General features: G+C 48.6%; 7 protein-coding genes across 7 annotated transcripts, besides 3 other annotated features; all 7 read right to left on the reverse strand.

Annotated features, from left to right (window-relative positions):
- Positions 1 to 228: 228 nt before the first annotated feature.
- On the reverse strand, positions 229 to 6,969 carry Tb09.211.1820 (DNA polymerase epsilon catalytic subunit, putative; the record flags this gene model as incomplete). Its single annotated transcript, XM_822235.1, has 1 exon — positions 229 to 6,969. The coding sequence occupies one exon, from the start codon at positions 6,967 to 6,969 to the stop codon at positions 229 to 231; it is 6,741 nt and encodes a 2,246-aa protein (XP_827328.1).
- Positions 6,970 to 7,758: 789 nt separating this feature from the next.
- Tb09.211.1830 (hypothetical protein, conserved) lies at positions 7,759 to 11,637 on the reverse strand (the record flags this gene model as incomplete). Its single annotated transcript, XM_822236.1, has 1 exon — positions 7,759 to 11,637. The coding sequence occupies one exon, from the start codon at positions 11,635 to 11,637 to the stop codon at positions 7,759 to 7,761; it is 3,879 nt and encodes a 1,292-aa protein (XP_827329.1).
- Positions 11,638 to 11,769: 132 nt separating this feature from the next.
- Positions 11,770 to 12,210, reverse strand: Tb09.211.1840 (hypothetical protein, unlikely; the record flags this gene model as incomplete). Its single annotated transcript, XM_822237.1, has 1 exon — positions 11,770 to 12,210. One exon carries the CDS (start codon positions 12,208 to 12,210, stop codon positions 11,770 to 11,772), a length of 441 nt encoding a protein of 146 aa, XP_827330.1.
- Positions 12,023 to 12,046: a sequence feature (AT_rich).
- Positions 12,211 to 12,225: 15 nt separating the features above from the next.
- On the reverse strand, positions 12,226 to 13,446 carry Tb09.211.1850 (hypothetical protein, conserved; the record flags this gene model as incomplete). Its single annotated transcript, XM_822238.1, has 1 exon — positions 12,226 to 13,446. One exon carries the CDS (start codon positions 13,444 to 13,446, stop codon positions 12,226 to 12,228), a length of 1,221 nt encoding a protein of 406 aa, XP_827331.1.
- Positions 13,447 to 13,497: 51 nt separating this feature from the next.
- Positions 13,498 to 13,539: a sequence feature (AT_rich).
- Tb09.211.1860 (hypothetical protein, unlikely) lies at positions 13,501 to 13,932 on the reverse strand (the record flags this gene model as incomplete). Its single annotated transcript, XM_822239.1, has 1 exon — positions 13,501 to 13,932. The coding sequence occupies one exon, from the start codon at positions 13,930 to 13,932 to the stop codon at positions 13,501 to 13,503; it is 432 nt and encodes a 143-aa protein (XP_827332.1).
- A 39-nt stretch (positions 13,933 to 13,971) lies between these two features.
- On the reverse strand, positions 13,972 to 15,729 carry Tb09.211.1870 (hypothetical protein, conserved; the record flags this gene model as incomplete). Its single annotated transcript, XM_822240.1, has 1 exon — positions 13,972 to 15,729. The coding sequence occupies one exon, from the start codon at positions 15,727 to 15,729 to the stop codon at positions 13,972 to 13,974; it is 1,758 nt and encodes a 585-aa protein (XP_827333.1).
- A 312-nt stretch (positions 15,730 to 16,041) lies between these two features.
- Positions 16,042 to 16,062: a sequence feature (AT_rich).
- A 158-nt stretch (positions 16,063 to 16,220) lies between these two features.
- On the reverse strand, positions 16,221 to 17,810 carry Tb09.211.1880 (hypothetical protein, conserved; the record flags this gene model as incomplete). The annotated part of the gene is made up of 1 exon (XM_822241.1): positions 16,221 to 17,810. The coding sequence occupies one exon, from the start codon at positions 17,808 to 17,810 to the stop codon at positions 16,221 to 16,223; it is 1,590 nt and encodes a 529-aa protein (XP_827334.1).
- Between the last annotated feature and the right edge of the window lie 263 nt (positions 17,811 to 18,073).

Raw genomic sequence — 18,073 nt, forward strand, 5'->3', positions numbered from 1 at the left:
TTATGGGACGGCAAAAACACGACCACCTTTTTACAAGCATTCGCGTGTGTTTCCTCTCCATAAGCGTTGCTCCGGTTGACAAGAAAAATTTGCGGCTCTCTGGCACTTCCTCCTGCAAGTATCATCTTGTATTCAAATATTTTTCTCTATAGAAATACCCGTTCTATATTTCGATTACGATCTCTATGTGTTACCGCCAGTTTGTGAAAGCTCCCTCTATCATGAAGGTTAGCTGAATTGAAGCGCTGTTTCAACACACTCCTCCAACCACGCAAACCCCTGAATGACAGCGACTTTTTTGAGCGCCTGAAGCTGAGTGTGGATTGGCTTTGCCTTTCCCACGAGAGGCCCACAACATGTTTGATTGATAGAGTTTGCTGTGACCTCGTGACACTTACCACAAACAAAGTCCTGCTTTGTATAGCTCATTACCAGTGTGTTTACTTTGCGTACGAGGTAAGACTCGACGGCGGAGGCGAATATGGGGGCACTGCATCCATTGCAGCGCATTCGTTTCTCCCGAATGCTCAGATCAAGAAGAACATCTGCATTACAAAAGCTACATTGAAACATCAGCTGGTGGCAATCGGTGTCTGCATCAGCAGTAATCTGTGCCAGTGGAGAGAAGGGACTCACCCCACACAGCCTCAGACAGTTATTTCGTACCTTTCCCAAAACCCCGTCGTTGGGGAACAGTTCCAATAGTCGACAAACCACCTTTGTGTACTCCAGTGCGACCGCAGCACCTGTTAGAGTTGTCTCACCAGCTGGGAACCCCTTTTCATGGAGATCCTTCCGCTCCGTGAGGTCGTGAACCTCCTCAATAAGTTCGGTGTGAAGTTTTCCTTCAACCAACTTCTTGTAAACGCCAACTATCCTCGTAAGAATTTGTTCATTTTTTGTCGCCAACACGACTGTTGGATCCTCTTGAACCTCGACAAGCACGCTCTCCCGCGCCAACGCTATCGCGCGCAAGGTCCCCTCTATTCGAACCAATAAGATGTCCCTAACCTTTTTTGGCAGCTTACTCCATATGGTGAAGGAGTACTCAACTAGCATCTCGTCTAACACCACCTGATCTTTCTCTTTTAGAGATTTGCATCCTTCGCTCGTGACATACAAAAATACGTAGTCCCGCTTGTCAAGAATGACAAACGGGCACCAGTAACGAATCGGTTTCAGGGACAAGAGGAGGAGCATCGGCTGGTCCTTTAAGGAATCCACCATGAATCGTGCGAAGCTCACCGTATCTTGAATGGTGTGCTTCGGAGTCAGAACAACGATGGAGTCACCATCTACCTTCACCGTACGACCACCAAGCTTCGCAAGGCTAAATAAGACAGTTGTCAGTGCACGGTGTGCCAGCGTACTCACCAACTCTAACAGCCGCGGCTCGTAACATGATGAAACGGGGTCCCGAATCCACCGAGAGAAGCTAGCGAGAAGAACATCTGCTACAGCGTTGGTTCGCACTTGACCCAACAAATCCGAGACGAGATCTCGCAGTATGTTAAAGTGTGTGGTTACACCTTGGTTGCACAGAGCATGGGCATTAGGGTCATCGCCTTCTTGAATCAACTGTGAGAACAACACGGCGACCACATCGAGCCGCGCCAAACTAAACTCAACGCCCCACGAAAGGTAACCACCGGGCATGACAACCTGCCGCGGTCGCTCCTCTATGGAATCGAAGGCGATAGATACATCACGCGAGTTCCATAAGACATGGGCACGAGCATGCAGTGCTCTCGTGAAGAGCACATCCCAAGCATGGACACTCGTGTCTTGCATCAGATTGCATAGAGGGATACGGGAGAGGCGACTAAATGAGATGCGCTCCTCTACCCAAAGTAGAGATGCACAATAGCGCTGCAGCAGCCTCCGTGCGAGTAACCGTGTCCACCGGAATGGATCAGAAAGCAGGCGTTCATCCTCCGCTGCACCAAGGATACGGAGATATGGGAGTGATGACGGAAGGCAACGTTGTTCAATAAGTTGCGTCGTAGTGATACTACTTTCAAGGACAGCAAACAACGGTGAGCCCCCTCCTTCCATCACTCCATTTAGTGAGCGATAGACGAGTCGCCACGCATTTTCGGTATCTGCGACGACCTCCCACGTCACATCCAGCGGAACCTCAGTACTGTTGAGAGACTGTGCTGCCTCAAAGAACAATGTTCTCCAATTTATTGTTGGGGCAGGCGCCGAGGCTGGTTGAATTATAGCTACGAAAGCAGTATGATCGAAGTGGTTCACAAGCCCAATTATGCCGCGGGTGTCGGAAGCGACGTGAAAAAGAAATACAAAACGGTTAGACGAATTTTGGAGGTAATTTCCGGTGGGGACACTCGTAAGTTCATCTACGCTAAAAGTCCCTCTTGCATATGGTCTCTGCCTCGCGTTTCGCAGATAATCGTCAACTAAAACGTTCGCACAGCACCCGATTTTTTCAATCATCACCTCAGCTCGTGTAATGTGATCCTCATAAACCATGTGGACATCCTCTCGTCCTGTGAGTAATCCATTCAGCATTCTTTCGCCCTCTCGACCCGGAGGTAAATCAACATGCAACAGGTTTGTCGAGCTTCGACTTCGAGGTAAAACAAGCGCATTGGTAACAGGTTTCGCGGAGGGTAAAAATGCATTATGATCGGCATCAACAACAATGCGCCGTGGAACAATGCACCGGAAGGTGTAGAGGGTTTTATCCAGAGCTGCGATAACCGCCACCGTACCGTCGTCAGCTTTGTCCGTTCGTATTTCCATGATATGCCAGGTTGTCGATAGTGCTTTAGTTTTCACATCAATGAAGTGGCTGCTAGTTGGCTGTCCATCCGCTGTGAGTAACTCACTTTCTTTCATCATTTGTCGGCGTAACGTAGCGCGACGTGTCCACGCTTGCTTCTGCAGCTTCAACCAAGCCCCCACACGTGCATCTGCGAAGAAAGCGGCATCCATAGGGTGGTTGCTGTTCGGTGCAAAATACTTGGACTTTAGCATTTCAACATCCTCAATTTCATGTAACTCTGCCTCACGCACAAGGCGGTATCCCTCATCGTCAGACACATTAACGATACTAGCAACGTCCGAGTCAGTACCTTCGCTTTCTTGAAGGTAGTAAACATCGCCGTTAACCACCCCTGCAGAACCATTCTTCTTACGACGCACATCTTTCTCTCCACCGGATGAGGGGGCCACCCCATCGCCCGTAACAAGATCCTCCACATCAGGCACACCACCGTCACCTGGTTTAGCCTTGACGAACATATTTGTCAGCGTCGTTTGCTTGAATCTTGAGTTCAGTTGTTGAACACGCTTCTGAAGCCAGTCCGGGTACGGCACTCGTGGGACTGGGTTGGGGACCTGCTGTAGCGCGGCAGGAATCGTTATAATTTTCTGCACGCATGCGTTGTAGCGAGCAATGTAATAATCCCAGTCAAGCAAATGTTGAAGGTCTACATTAGCGGATATGGAGTTGTCACCCGTCCATTTGCGTAAGAAGTGTGTGCGAATGGCAGGATCTGCCCGGAAAATAGTGAGTGGAATCGCCCGCTCAGTAACAGGGCGGCCGCTGGGAAGACGCGAGATCACGAATTGGCAAGCAAGTCCCTTATCTTTAACCATCTGTGGACCAAGGAAGTCTCCAATACGTCGAGCTGTTGTCAGTGCAAGGGACTTCTGCGAGTCAGGATATTCTGACAGACGTCGAGTCATGTTGCTGCTCTCCGACAGCTTCTCAAGAATCTCCTCTGGGTCGTAGCCCTCGCCCTTGGAGTACAACATGTCGAGTGCGACGTTAGCTGCAACGGCCGCTGAGGCATACGATTCAACCAGGGTGGTGCCGTCCAAGAAGCGACGAAACACCTGCGATTGAAAATCCTTTATAAGCATCAACTCCCCACGTCGCTTGAGCTCGAACCCCTTCAAATCAGCAAGTCGGCCGTCCGGGTCAAACACGGCGTAACGTTTCTTAATACCTTTCCCCTCCTCCCTACTCGCTGGGAGCATCATTGCTAGATAGGGCCCATCAACTTCAAAATATATGGAGCACTCGCTACGGCGTTCGTACAAACCGGGTCCAACGCAAGTTTGGTACTGATGGTTTGTATATCCGTCATGCACCATTTTGTTGAGCACAATACAGGGGTAGGAAATAGTCACCTTTGGTGTCGATGGGTTAGTTGTTGTGAAGGTAAAGTTCTCTGGGAAGGTGTTCGGAAGGCAGCACCAAATGCCATCCGTATCCAATTCAAGGGTGACTCCAATCTGTTGTACTAGCGCACGCGCCATTTGAATCAGCGTGGCACCGAGGTATGTGACAATGCCAGCCATTTCCATGCTGTACCAGCGGCTCCCTTTGCGCATTACGTAGCCATAGAATGAGTTCAGAATGCACTTGTGAGCTAGCTGGAGGGACTCCATTTGCACACAACGACTTTTGCAAAGCTTGATTTCTTCGGTGTCTTTGGCATTGTCCAACCTCTTCTTCCACGTTTTGAGGGCCGCTTTGTACTCGTATCTGCGGTCTCGAAACAGACGCACTGTGTCCACGTAGAAGGAGTTTTCGCGCTGACAAACAACGTCGCTCCGCATGATCTCACGGGATTCGTGGATTTTGCCGTAAGCCTTCCTGCTGTACTCGGCAAGGCGCTTCTTGAGCATGTTAAACTTTGTGGACTCCTGTAATTTGTAATACGCCTTAGGGCCACCTGCATCCTCATCCTCATCGCTACCGGAGCCATCTTGATCCTTTTGGAACTCCTTATGCAGCAGTGCATTCCGCGCCTCCTGGCGCTGAAAGTTGTTCTCGTGCCTGTAGTCGCTCTTGACATCGTTCTGTCGTTTCGCGAAGGGGCGCCTCTTCTTTTCGTACGCAGTTCCCTCCAAAACATTGTCTTTGCGGTTGCCGTACGTTTTCTTTTGGACAGCTGATAGGTTGGCCTGCTGAATAACCGATTCCGCAAAAGACTCGTTCTCCAGCTGCGCCTTGACACGTTGATACTCATGGCGACCCGCTGTAAGGAATTCACCCTTCCATTTCCACGCCATAGTCCTTTTGCAGAAGTGTTCGTTCGTCGGAGAATTGAAACAACATCCCGCGCACACCTCAGCCTTCGGAATGGCGTAAGGTTGCAACCTATTTGTGAGAATAATGTTCGGGTACATTGCACCGACGTCCAGATGGTATATGATGGGCGTGGCATACTGAGATGGTCGATCACGTAGAACTTCAAGTCTAGCTTTGATGCTATCACGGATTTCCTCGTAATTTGTCACTTCATTCATCTTTACACTGTTTTCCACTTCTAATGAGAATCGCAGCGCGTCGTCGAGATCGTCGATGAGCTTTTGATACATGTCAGCACTCATTTGAAAATGTATGGGAATATCACTGCGGTAAACACCACTGCGAAGAGCCTCAACCCGGCCACCGATGTATGTTTCACTATCAATCAGGTGACCGTTGAAAAATCTTTCCAATTTAATCTCCTTCTTGTTGGGAAAAATAACGTTATTTGCATACGCTTGCACCATGAGCAACGACTCGCAAAGACCACCAGAGCCCTTCCGAAGCACGTCATCCGGGGCCATGGGAATTATCGTGGATAGTGAGTAAATAAAAGGATGAACGTACTTTTGGTAAAGAAACCATGTTGACAAGGCGTCGGAGACAGAGTACGACGCCATCTGTTGTGGGTTGCTTTGTGCAAGTGGCAACATATCCTCCGGATCGACTTCTATTGGCTCATATCCCAGTTTGTACTTCGTTACCGCCTTCAGACCTTGACTACCTTGCGGGAGGTAGCTGTCCCGCTTCACCCAGTAAAAGCAATCCAAATGCACTAATTTGTTAGCTACAAACGCCCCCTCAGAGTTCTGCGAAAAGCCCAGTTCTTCTCGCATGCTTAGATGGTGGAATAATGAGCGTGCGTGGATGAAAGGAAAGTCGAAATAGTCTCCGTTATACGTAACATACACAGTTGGCTGGTATAGACGCATCTCACTGTAGAAACGTTGCAGCAATGCCTTTTCATCTGGTTCATTAAAGGTATCAAATATCCCTTCATACTCGGGCTTGGGCGTGTATTCGAACTGATGAATATCTGTGGCCACAATTTCGCGGTTGACGATCAGATACCCACGCCCGTCAAGCACATACGAAATCATGTAAATTTGATCCACCTCAGGTTGTGGGAACTTTAGTGGTGCTTTTGTCGTTTCGATATCAAACGCACACACGCGTGGCATAGCCGGTGCGTATGCATTAAGATCACAGCGGATCAGCTGCGTTTCCCCTTCGTGAACTTTGACGTCATACCATAATCCCACAAAAACACCAAGGTCAATCCCCACACGCATGCTGTACTTCACGTCATATTCCCGTATTTCGTGAACCCAGTCAAACCACCTTTCTGATGCGGTGGTACTATTAACAGGGTCATCCTCAAATGTTTTGGCCATCACGTCCCCGATCGACCTGTCAAGTGGGTTGAGCAGCGTATTGCTTGCGCCCATCGATGCGTTTCGTTTCACTATCTTCTCTAAACGACCACGAACGGTAGTAAGGTCCTGCACATTAGAGAAGGAAACCTTTAGGTACAGGCGCTTGCGGCCGCTCAAATGGTTAATGAGGTCAAGGTCTTCTTTCTCCACAATTTCGATATGACAGATCAATTGCGGTCCAAACAGCGACATCATGCCGAGCTCTACCTCATGCTCGTGACCCTCAACTGCGGAGACAAATATGTAGGGATTGTAAAACAAATTTACCTGAAATACTTCACGCTCGTGATCTGTGAATAGAAGAACCAGCGCAGCGCGTACGCCTGAGCCACCATGCCGATCAAAAGCGGACTCCGGTGCTGCAACACTTGTTGGGTGATAATTAAACAGCCAACCGGTCCGGGTGCCACTCTCCATAATCGGCCACTCATCTTGTGGGGGTGGCATTTGTACGCTACAATTCATTAATAGCGGTGCCAAGAACAAGAAAAACAAAAAAAGAAAGAGGTAAGTATTTTGGAAGAGCTGCAGATTGTCCGGCAAAACCCACACCTTTCGTTCAAGAATTTTTGTATCGAGGGGGGGAAGTTGAGGTGGAAAAAAGTGAGAGATCGTCCATCTATGGATGGACGAACCAGTTGAAATGGTTAAATGGGTCGTGAACACAGGACAGTGAGAGTTAGTTGAACGAAACCGCGGAAAACAAAAAAAAATCAAAGGTGATGACTCTTTTAAAGAACCCCTCGCACAGTGATGTGCCACCACGAACTCATCAGCTAACGTAAAAACGGGTTGATGCAACAAATTGGGTAGATCTTATAATATTTCTCCACCTTAGCAATGCACAGCGCACCGACAAGGTACATGGGTTAAGATTATAGCTTCCATGGCAAACTGACGAGGCGTCTCTTCCTCCTCTTGTCTGCCTGCGTGGACCCACCCGTGACAACACACGGGCAGGGAAATCAGCATCCGCCAACTTAACCGAGATGAAAAATACACAACACATCCAAATGATGTGTCTGCACACTATTGGTGCCACAGAACGCACACAACTGCTCACCGCAGTACCGTGCAAACAGGGGAGAAAATTTTTTTTAAAAAAGAAAAACGAAAATTAGGGGGAGAATGCACTGTAATACCCACACGCTCAAGGTACACCACCGGCTGGTTCCTCCAGGTAGGTTCAAGTTAGCGTGTGGTGTCTCTCTTCACTTTCTATAGTGAGTAGCTACCTGCGTGCAGTCTCTGTGTCTACCAGAAACTCAGCAGTGCGAATGCAACGCGTGCAGCCACTACGGATAAGCCAAACAAAAAGACCGTTCCCTCAAGTGGACGCCGCAACGCAACTACACCCATCCAACAGGCGACAAACATAAAGGTAAATGATCCCACTTTTGTTAGTAGTTTCAACTTCGGGTACCGCCTGCCCAAATCTCCCATACTGTATTCTAAGCGCTCAATCGTCCTCTCTCCCAATACCTCCTGCGATTCTAACCTTTCTCTCTGCTTTCTTTTCTTACCTTCCCGTCTCTCCTCACCGCCGCTACAGTTCGTCCCACCCACATATTGCATCTTCTTGGCGCTGCCACGATCTGTGATGCCGTCTTGATGAAGGAGTGCAAGGTACACCGTTCCGTAGACAACAGCTAAGCAGCCCTGAGCCACGGTAAGAGCAATAATTTGTTCAGGCAAACTTTCAAATCTCTCTGAGTCTGTTAGAGTTTCCGTTGGCAACATAAAGTAGTTTCGTATTAGAAGTCCACTTCCTTCAAAGTGAGTCGCCAACTGAATCGGGAATATAACAAGCAGACACAACTGTTGGTACCTTCGTCCTGTATTGGTAAACATTTCCTCAGGAATGCACCAGAGAGAAGCAAGCGCGAAAATGCAAGATATGTTTGTGGTGACATACACGTGCATCCAGTAGACGGTGCTGTGCAGCACCATAGGAGCCAACCACAAGAATGCAAAGGGCCACACCGCCAACCTGCCTGACGGCCGCCTAATCAACAAGGGTCGGATCACCTTGAATAGAGGCCACAACAAATAATACTGAACTTGCATCAACGACACCGATAGGACCGTTAAACAGTAACTAAACACCAAATGTACCATGTGCTCTAGTGTTACGTCCGCTGGAACGGCCGCCACCATGCGAATCCAGGAGTGCCTGCACGTGTCCAGCCGTGGTGGCAGCGCACACAAGAATACCAGCGTGAGTGCTTCCGAAAGACTCATCATGTCTGTGATATTGCCACCCGACACCCGTGGTGGCTCCTCGTCGAGGCACACAGACAGTGTTTGTCTTACCACATGAAGGCTTGCGAGCTCGATCCCCAGGCCAACGGCTATGGCAAGAATGGTCGGCGATACTTCGAAAAATCCTCGAACTCCCTTCTCAGGTTCACCCCCGCCTCGCGCGAGGCGGGGCACGTGGAAGACAACTATTATAACGAAGAAGAAAAGCACATAGCAACTAATAAGCTGTATGGCGACAGAATATGTTGTGCCAATTGCCATCCACCGCAAGCTGTCGTAGTTAAGGCGCCACAGCCAATAACTGGGCTTGATCCACTCAGGGGACTGGTGCATCTTCGTGTCTTCGAAATCCATCTTTGGCTGTATGTCAGGTGTCAGCACGTAGACCACATAAACATTGGTTACGTTGAAGGGCGTCGTGTGAAAAGGGCGCCAACTGTATGTAAATGAACTAACATTTTCCACATACGGGCCGAAAAAGTACTGATTCTGGGCCTCCGGTTCATCTAACGCAACTTTCTCACCTCCCCTAAACGTCACACGAAGGGAACGCAAAGATCCACATATGGTGACGGGGTAAACTGTTCTGTTTTTCACGTACAGAGATAAACTAGTTTCCATTTGGGAAACGCGCATATTACGAATAAGGGAGAATCTCCCGTACTTCTCCACGGAGATGTCTCCACTCAACTGCGAATAGAGTGTGGCGTCGTGAACCTCCGGTGAAGACAACTCGCGCAATGGGTCAATAACGTCGTGCTGCACAAGGGCAAAGTGGCTCACATTTACCTTTTCATTCCGAACAAAGAAACAAAATCGTGGACGAAGCCGCAGTGACGATTGCTCTCTACGCCTCCGTAGAACCTGGAAACTCAACGCGGTGCGGAGAACCGTACCCTCAGTAACGTTACTATCCTTGCGCCGGTAAGGAAGATGCAGCTTAGTAGCCAGCCGCACTTGTAAATTAGATTGAGATAAAGGCTCCTCATTTTCTTCATCAGCAACTAAAGTCAACTCCGGGAGAATTACTTCCTCCGCTTCGTATGTTGTTGCCCCAACAAAAATATGTAATGGGCTCCAGGACTCAGTGTCTTCATCTTCACTGACGGGTAGATCTTGTAGGTTGAGTGTGCTCTGTCCGTCTGCACAGAGCCTTGTCAGACCATTCATAAAGTGCCTTCCGTCAGTCATGTGGTACTTGTCATTTTCAGAATCGTAGTGAAGGGCAGTAGTGAAGCGAAACTTCTCCGCACGGTAGGCATCTGAGTTTCGGCTCAGCGTTTCAAGAACCATTGGGAACATTCGCTCCCTTCCCACCGGAAGGGTCGACTCCACACCAACAAGTCTACCTGCCTCGCCGGTCAGGGATGCCACAACGGTATAATACCCTGCAGAATCCAGCAACTGAACCGCGTACACGAGACCGCGGTGGCTGAGGGAGATACCACATCCCCGCAATTCTTCTGTGCATACATCTCTACGACCTGCATACGGCGGTTTCGTTGCCAACAGCGGTCGATGCTCAGGTGACGTCGAACGTCGACTGACAGTGCGCATAATATGAGAACTTCGCGGTGGAACAATATCTTCGAGGGCTCCACCGTGAACACTGACTAGACTGACACGCTCCAACCGCCCCGCAATGTCCGCATGTGGGACACTATTCAGATTTTTCAAGAGCTCGTAGGTGCTGGACCCCGCAAGTATTTTTGACCAGTTACGCTGCGTGTTACTTATATTTGCGTATGGCACAGTTACAGCATCCTGTATGGTTTTCTGGAAGTAGACAGCTGGTAAATCGAATAGCAGAGGCGAATAGCGTAGAGGTGGGCCCGCCATAACCAAGCCAGCGTACAGCTCAGGTGCAAGCAAGGCGGCAAATACGCCTAGAACACCGCCAATCGACTCTGTCCACAGCCATATCCCCTCACGTTCCACCCGTTGAACTTCTTGTCGTATGCGTTCAGTAGAAGAAAACATGGCAACCTCCTTTTTCAAGGTTGAACAGGCTGAAGGATCAGGTGAGTACTCACTCCATGTTCCACACGCACTGTCAACGTACTCGTTTTCCACAGAAGCAGCAACGGGTATCTCGGAACGATTTCCTCCTGCGGCGTGCCGAAGGTCACCTGGTGGCTGCTTGAGAACATCGTGGTAATGATCTAGGAACCTTCGGAATAGTTCATGAACGCTATGATTCAGGTACATCGCTTCCCTCGCCATAACGATAGCACTGTGTGCATTGGATTCTTCAAGAAAGTCTGGCGCAAATAACTCCACACCCAACATTGGTGTATCAGCAACCACCATATTTTCCGCCCTTCTCTGAATATCTTTGGGGATCTGTATGCCGGCTCTGGGTAACTCCGAACCCTCATTCTTGTACAACTGAAATATCTTGTTCCTCACCCTCTCACCGTAGTGAATGGCGTTGTAACGCCGCAACCTAACGACGGACTCCCCAACGACCCTTCCGAAGAAACGCATATCTTGATAACAACCAGCGTTCCCATGAATATAGATGACAGGGACATTGGGAAATGCCTGAGGTTGGAGCTTTCGAAATGAATCAGTTTTGTTATCACGGTACCGCCATAATTTGTAGAACTTTCCCGTGGGAGGGTCGAAGGGGACCTCCACAAAGGTGGGTTCCGCTTCAACAAGGATTGCCTGAAGATCTGTGCGAACAGTCGTGGTGAGCCATCGCACTGCTGAAAACGCAAAAAACAATGTGAATGATGCTGAAAGAAGAAGCACGAGGAGTTCTTTCCTTGACCAGGCACGGAAACAGCCTACCACTGTGCTACCTGAAAGAAGACCAACCGGCAAAGGGACAACGGGTGACTGGCGACGACCCCTTTTTCCCACCATTTTCGTCCTTAGTTAACCTTCCTCCTTCCCCCCCTTTCCCTCTTGATTTAGTTCCTGTTACCCAACCCCACCCTTCCTTGACCTATCAGTCTTAACGTTTTGTCCCAACCCTTAGAAAACGAAAGAAAAGAGTTAAAAGAGATGCAAACGGATAGCTGAATCCACCAAACAACGTGAAAAGGGAGGAAGAACATACCGAGCGCGTTGGATGAATCGTCCCAGTAGGGCAGGGGAAAAAACCATGAAAGTCCCGCGATGAAAAACACGTTCAGCGAGTGCGCTTGAAGGAAGAAGAAATCCGAAGGAGAAAAGAAACAAACAAGGAGTGGGAGATTCAACTAGTGTTCTGGGCCACCAGCTCCTCGCACCTTCCCTTCTTTTCTCCTTTAAAAAAAATAATAATAATATTGCAAATGAATTTGCCAAATGCGTCAGTACAGTACCCTTCTGAAGTAAAACGAAACAGCGAATAGCCGCATACACAAACAAACTAACAGGCGACAAAAAAAAATGTAACGCAAAACCACCAAAAGAAATTGATACTCGAAACAAAGTGCCCTCTACAAGAAACATGAGCACGCATCTCTGTCACTTGTTCAGTGCACGTCCTGTCGACGCCGCAATGTATATCTTACCTCCTGTTTTCTCCGCCTCCTCCTCAAGGATTTTGGTTTGACGCCACTTGAGAAATATAAGCGCCGTAATCGTAATGATCTCTTCGTCTACCATGAAGAACGTAACCCAAATGGAGAACCAAATCACCCAATAGCGCAACAACGTGTCCTTAAGCTTATCCCAAAAGTCAATCGGCTCCGGTGGCTTCTGCACCCGGCACTCAAACCGCAGATCTTTTTCGGTGTGACTCACCACAAATTCTCCCTGTTCAATGAGGCTGTGTGTTTCCTCCGGCATGGGCCGAACAATTAGTTTCTTCCACATCTTTTCTGTGTCCTCCACAACCAACTCAAAGTGCCCCTTCTCCTTCACCGCCGGGATGTCGAGCACACGTTTCAAATCCTCCTCGGTTTTTATGTCCTCCAGTGGGAGACCCAATGCAAACCAGCGGCGACCCGACGTCGGAGCGAAGCGGCAGGTCCCGAATAAACGCCGCTCAAGCAACAAGAGATCACTGAGAAGTCTGTCGGACTCCGGTGTCGACGTGCGAACCTCAAGAAGTGTGTTATGTACAGTTCGTGTGATGATGGTGTCACGACGTACATCAAAGTTATAATGATGTAGGACAAACCGTGTGGCTTCTCCCTTCAAGGCGGTACTGCCAGCAGTACTTAAGTAGAAACCAGCAGCCATTATTGCCTCGTGTAGCTGCAGACGATGAAAAGGGTCGCTAACAGTAGGCTTGTACAACTCGGCTCGACATTGAGTAATACACTCGTCTAAAAGGTTACGTGCGTCGCGCTTTTGATGAAAATTAGACAGGTCCGACAGTAGATCCAAGGCGGGAACAAGCGGAGCAACCCCCAAAAAGGGTGAAGCATCGATGGCCGCCTTTTTTGCAGCGTCAAGTTGGGCGTCTTTGAGAACATGTGGAAGTTGCACAACATTGGTGGGCACTAGTGCGGTAAAAAGGTGCACACGTCTGACAAACGTACGACATAACATAGCTTGATGATGTGTACGCCTATCTAGAGCAAATGTAGCGCTTAAAACCCTTAGTGAGTGCCTTCCCCACTTCTTACACCTCTTCCCTCGTGTATCAGGGTAATTTCTACTTGCACTCGACGTATAATAGGCCACAAATTGTGGTACGGAGAAAGGAGTTCTTTCACTAGAAAGAATAATGATAAGCATAAAGTGTTCGTTTATTAAGCAAATAATGGATTGGATCAATTGTAGTGAGGGAAATTAATGTAAATAATATAAATTAATATATATATATTTATACGTGTATATGTTCCTTGTCGCGTCTCTCGTATTGGTTCTGTACATCACCGCGTTGATCCCCCACACACAGGGGGAGGGAAAACGCATAGTCCACACGTAGTGCATGTCATTTCGGACGAGGAAAGCGGGGATTTCAAGCTCCAAATTCGAGTTCAAACGAGTTGGCAGGAGACATATCCGTCGCGTACTTCTTGCCGGACGTGGAATGGATGGGTCACATGCGGGGAAGAATTTGCACACGCACACACACGAAAAAAACAAACAAGAATAAGTAAAGGAGGCGACCGCAGAAGAGTGAGGAAGATGTGACCAGTTGATAACGGTGCTAATAATGACAAGAGCAGTAGCGTTAGCACAATGGACACCGTAACGTAAAACGGTTCCCCTCAGCATGAAGTTTTCCACTCTGATGGTTTGCTACCTACAACGCCTCTAATCCAGAGCAAACAAATAGCGATTGTGAAAAGCAACCCCAAACAACTTCTCCGACTTCTTCGCAAAGTTGTATTCAATGCGACTCGCTGACGTTGCGGTCAACTCACCAGTTGTGGCTGCTTTGGCAGCAGAAGAGCCAGTTGTTCCATCGCATGTTGCTGGTGAAGGCTGCGGTACGGTCTTTTGATGTACCTGTGCTTCCCTACCACATCCATTACCTGTCACCCTCTGTTCAAGCCCAAGTTTTCCGCGGATATAACGACATATAGATCCAACAATCGAGTCAGGAAATTTTTCCAGCATTGCATCGATAGAATCACCTTTGCGCGTCTTCGACTCTAAACGGTGAAGCATGACAGTTAGCTGCCCTGGGGGTAACTTATCCATTTCCTCCTTGAGTGCAGGCGGGATTTCGCCCTGTTGAACGGCAGCGAGATTTTCCACATAGCTCTTTCGCTCCTGCATGACCTTCTCCTCCTCTTCCCGGAGCCGCTCCATCTTTTGTTTGTGTTCAAGTAGTTCCTTCTCTCTTCGCTCCCGTTCTATACGCTGCTCCTCCTCCTCAAGCAAAGCCGCATCGACGTCGGGTTTGGTGCCAAGGTCTGATGTCTCATCAGGAAGTTTCACGCGCAGCTTTAGCTTTAGTGTGCGTGTTTTCCGTACAAATTTGGCATCCTGCAACTCCTCGTCAATCGGATAACCAAGCGGGACTGTGAGAAAGGGAACACCGTCTTCGCAATCAACATAGAGTAATTCTATGCGCTTGGGCGATACGCGAACGTCTACCTCTGCTATTGTTGTCACGGTTGGTATGTGCAGTTCCACAAGGTAAGCGGCTGGCACGGTCTCGCGAAAATACGGGTTAATAGTTGGTTTGGAATGAGTAGACCAGTCGTAGATGCCCTCACTTTCAACTCTCATAACGGAGGGTTTTGGTTCCTCCGGTGGTGACGGTGAGTTTACAGTAGGGGGAGGCGCGGGTGCGGCTGCGGGTGCGGGTGCATCTGTTATTTCTTGCACAAGTTTCCCTGTCCCACTACGGCCGCCAACATTTGTCACTGGGGAAGCTGCGGTAGCATTTGCTGGGAGACGAATCTCATCTCCCAAAGCATTGGCCACCTTCGGGGTTGTGGAAAGTCGAATTCTCTGCGGCTCCAGTGTTCCCTTAACTCTAAAAGACATGTTTCTATACTCCTGCAGGTTTAGTGTTGGCTCTGATTTTTGCTGAATCCAGTGGATACAGAGCGAAATGACGAAGCACCGAAAATCGTGATCTTGAGTGCATCTATGGATTGTCGAAGGATTCACAATGACGTCGTACACCTTACATGGCTTGCCGCTTTTGTCAGACTCAGCACGCGCTTGACCACAACTTAAGGGAATACGAAATTTAACCTCCGCTTCATTATCGTCGTCGATAGGTATGGGTTCGGCGATACGCTCGTGTTTGCACACATTCACAAACACCTTTCCTCCTCCCGCCACCTTGCACTTAACGCAGAATCCGGGTTCCGGAAGAATGTACATCCACTGTCCATTTTCATCACTATGAATCTCTTCTAACTTGGCCTTGGCTGATTTCATACTCTCTTCCTGGATCTTTTTCTGTAAGTCCGCCAACCACTTCTCTCGTTGTGGATCCCCCTCAGGTGGAATATTTTTAATATTTTCTTCACCACCCATCGCCCGCTGAAAAATCTCCATGAACTGCGGGTTCTGAAGGAGCGCCGCGCCTGCCTTTTGCGTGTCGGTCATCGAAATGAAATTTGCAGTAGAAACCTATACCTTCTTCCTTTCCTCGTGTGGTAACTTCAACAACAGCAGAAACAAACTTGGATCATCATGTCTGAATATATAATTGCACATGTCGCTTCTCCTCTTACACGTAACGTCGAAGCAACAATATTAATGAAACGAAGGTGGAAGGGATGACAAGGGGGAATAAATATTCCAAGTGCATACCTTATTTGTTTGTGAGCATTTCTCCGCCGAGTAACTTTGCTGCGGGGCGGATCAACTCTCTCCACCGTGTTTTTGTCAAACGGAGATCTGGTTTTTGTGACCCGGAAAAAAATAATAATATTATTACACTCAAAGCGTAAACCGCACACGCACCTGTAATATTGCTTCCACTGTGAAACCTGATTCCGAGTGTAAACGTACGCAAAAAAAACAAAAAATAGGGCATGTTTCCTTGACTACAAATAAGTCACAAGGCAACATAGGTGACAGGACACCTTTACACGTTAACTGAAGCCATAATCTTCATGGAGATCGACAGGGTTAGGCATGCCATAGTATTTCTTTTTGTTCTGAAGCATTGCGTTCTCCGGGAAGGCCAACAACTCCCGTGCAAAGTGGTCCAATGTGGGAGCAACGTAGTGTGGCGTCTTATCTCCATTCTTTTCCATCCATTCGAATTCTGTATCATTCTCCGATTTCGTGCGATACGCTACGGGCGTCACACCTACACCTGAGAGAACGTGCACGGACGTCCATTTCCCCCCTCTTGCATTGGCACCCATTATATCCGTGTCAACATTGTCACCAACCATGAAAATTGCACGCATATCTTCCGGGTTCCAACCTAGACGCGAGGTAACCTCCTTCATCCTGCGCTCAGCAAAGGCATAGGCAATGGCGCGTGGCTTGCCATAAGTTGTCACGTGAAGGTTCTGACCAGTGAGGCTGTAAAACACTGCATGAAGCATTTCACGGAATGCTCCGTTGCCAAGTCGAGGAAGTTCCGCCTCGGCCGCCCACAGAAAGTCATCACTGGCACAGTAAAGGGGAATGCTCTGGGTACTTGACACGTACTTACCCACTTTACCGCGCGGCGAAAGCAACACATCAATGATCGTTTGGATATCACAAAACGCGTCCTCCGGTTCACGAAGTACAAATACAGCGGCAATCTCTGGAAATGGAACGTTAACATCTGAGACTTTCTCAAGTGATCCCCATCTCCTGAAGGGAACCAGCTCCGGATGCTCCGCCTGAAATCGCTGTATTGATATAGCCCCATCAAAACCGTACGCCTTAGCCACGTTGGCACTCTCTAGGGAACCAACAATCAGCACTTTCTGCCCTTTGTACATTTGAGCCAATAGTTTCATCGGGGTGTGAGCGAGTAAGACTTGAGACGCGTCAATTGTACAACCCAACAGCCGCGAATATTCTTCTGCCTTCTTTTCCTCGGAGACTCCACCACCGTTTGTCATAAATAACAAGGGAATCTTCAACTCCATTAACTTGCGAATGGCCACATCAGATCCCTCAATAATCTTTCGCATGCGATACACGACCCCGTCAACATCGAGAACAATCCCTGCCGTCCCATGCAACGGCCAGCGGAGTTCATTTCCGCGGCGCTCCACAGAAGACTCAAATTTGTATGGAATCTTTTGATGCAAGTCCGCTTTGAGCATGTCCAGCACATCATCTGAGTAACCGCCACCGCTCGATGGCGCGGCATGCGTTTTCAGTCGTGATGCATAGTCTCCGATGGCAGCCATTTTATTATTGTCGAAGTAAATCACAGGTTTTGCGCCGTATGGAACGAAGTCACGGCGCTCACGCAAAACAGCTTCGTTCCGCAAATGTAGCTCTTCTATTCGAAGCATATCAGAAGGGGATAACTCCTCGGTGAGAGCTTGCCTCTCCATTTCTTCATGGCGGGATTGCATTTTCTTTTTCGTAATCACTGGATTGCTACTCTGCATCAAGCCAGCGAAGAAATCATCAGCAGCTTTTCCATCGCGCTCCCACGGGGGAATAAAACGCCGTCGCAGTAGCGCAGTCGGCCTCGCAATTCCTCCCCAAGAGGCGGAGAACATTTGTCCCCCTCCCTATTAATCGCAAGTGACCCCGCTTGCTGTATCGCCCTCGATACTGCCTTACCTACAGTATTCTTTTTTTTTCTTTTCTTTCACACTTTTCCGTATACAGGTGTTGCCACCAGCTTCACCCGCGAAAACATACACACAAAAAAAGCGGGAATATGAAAATGAAACCCATCATTCACTTTAGTTCTTTACTGGCTGATGTGGTTAAAGGAAGATTGCACACACCCGCAGACGCACATGTACGAAAAAATTCT

The sequence above is a fragment of the Trypanosoma brucei genome, chromosome 9 (genome assembly GCF_000002445.2).
Source record: "Trypanosoma brucei brucei TREU927 chromosome 9, whole genome shotgun sequence".
Lineage (NCBI taxonomy): Eukaryota > Euglenozoa > Kinetoplastea > Trypanosomatida > Trypanosomatidae > Trypanosoma > Trypanosoma brucei.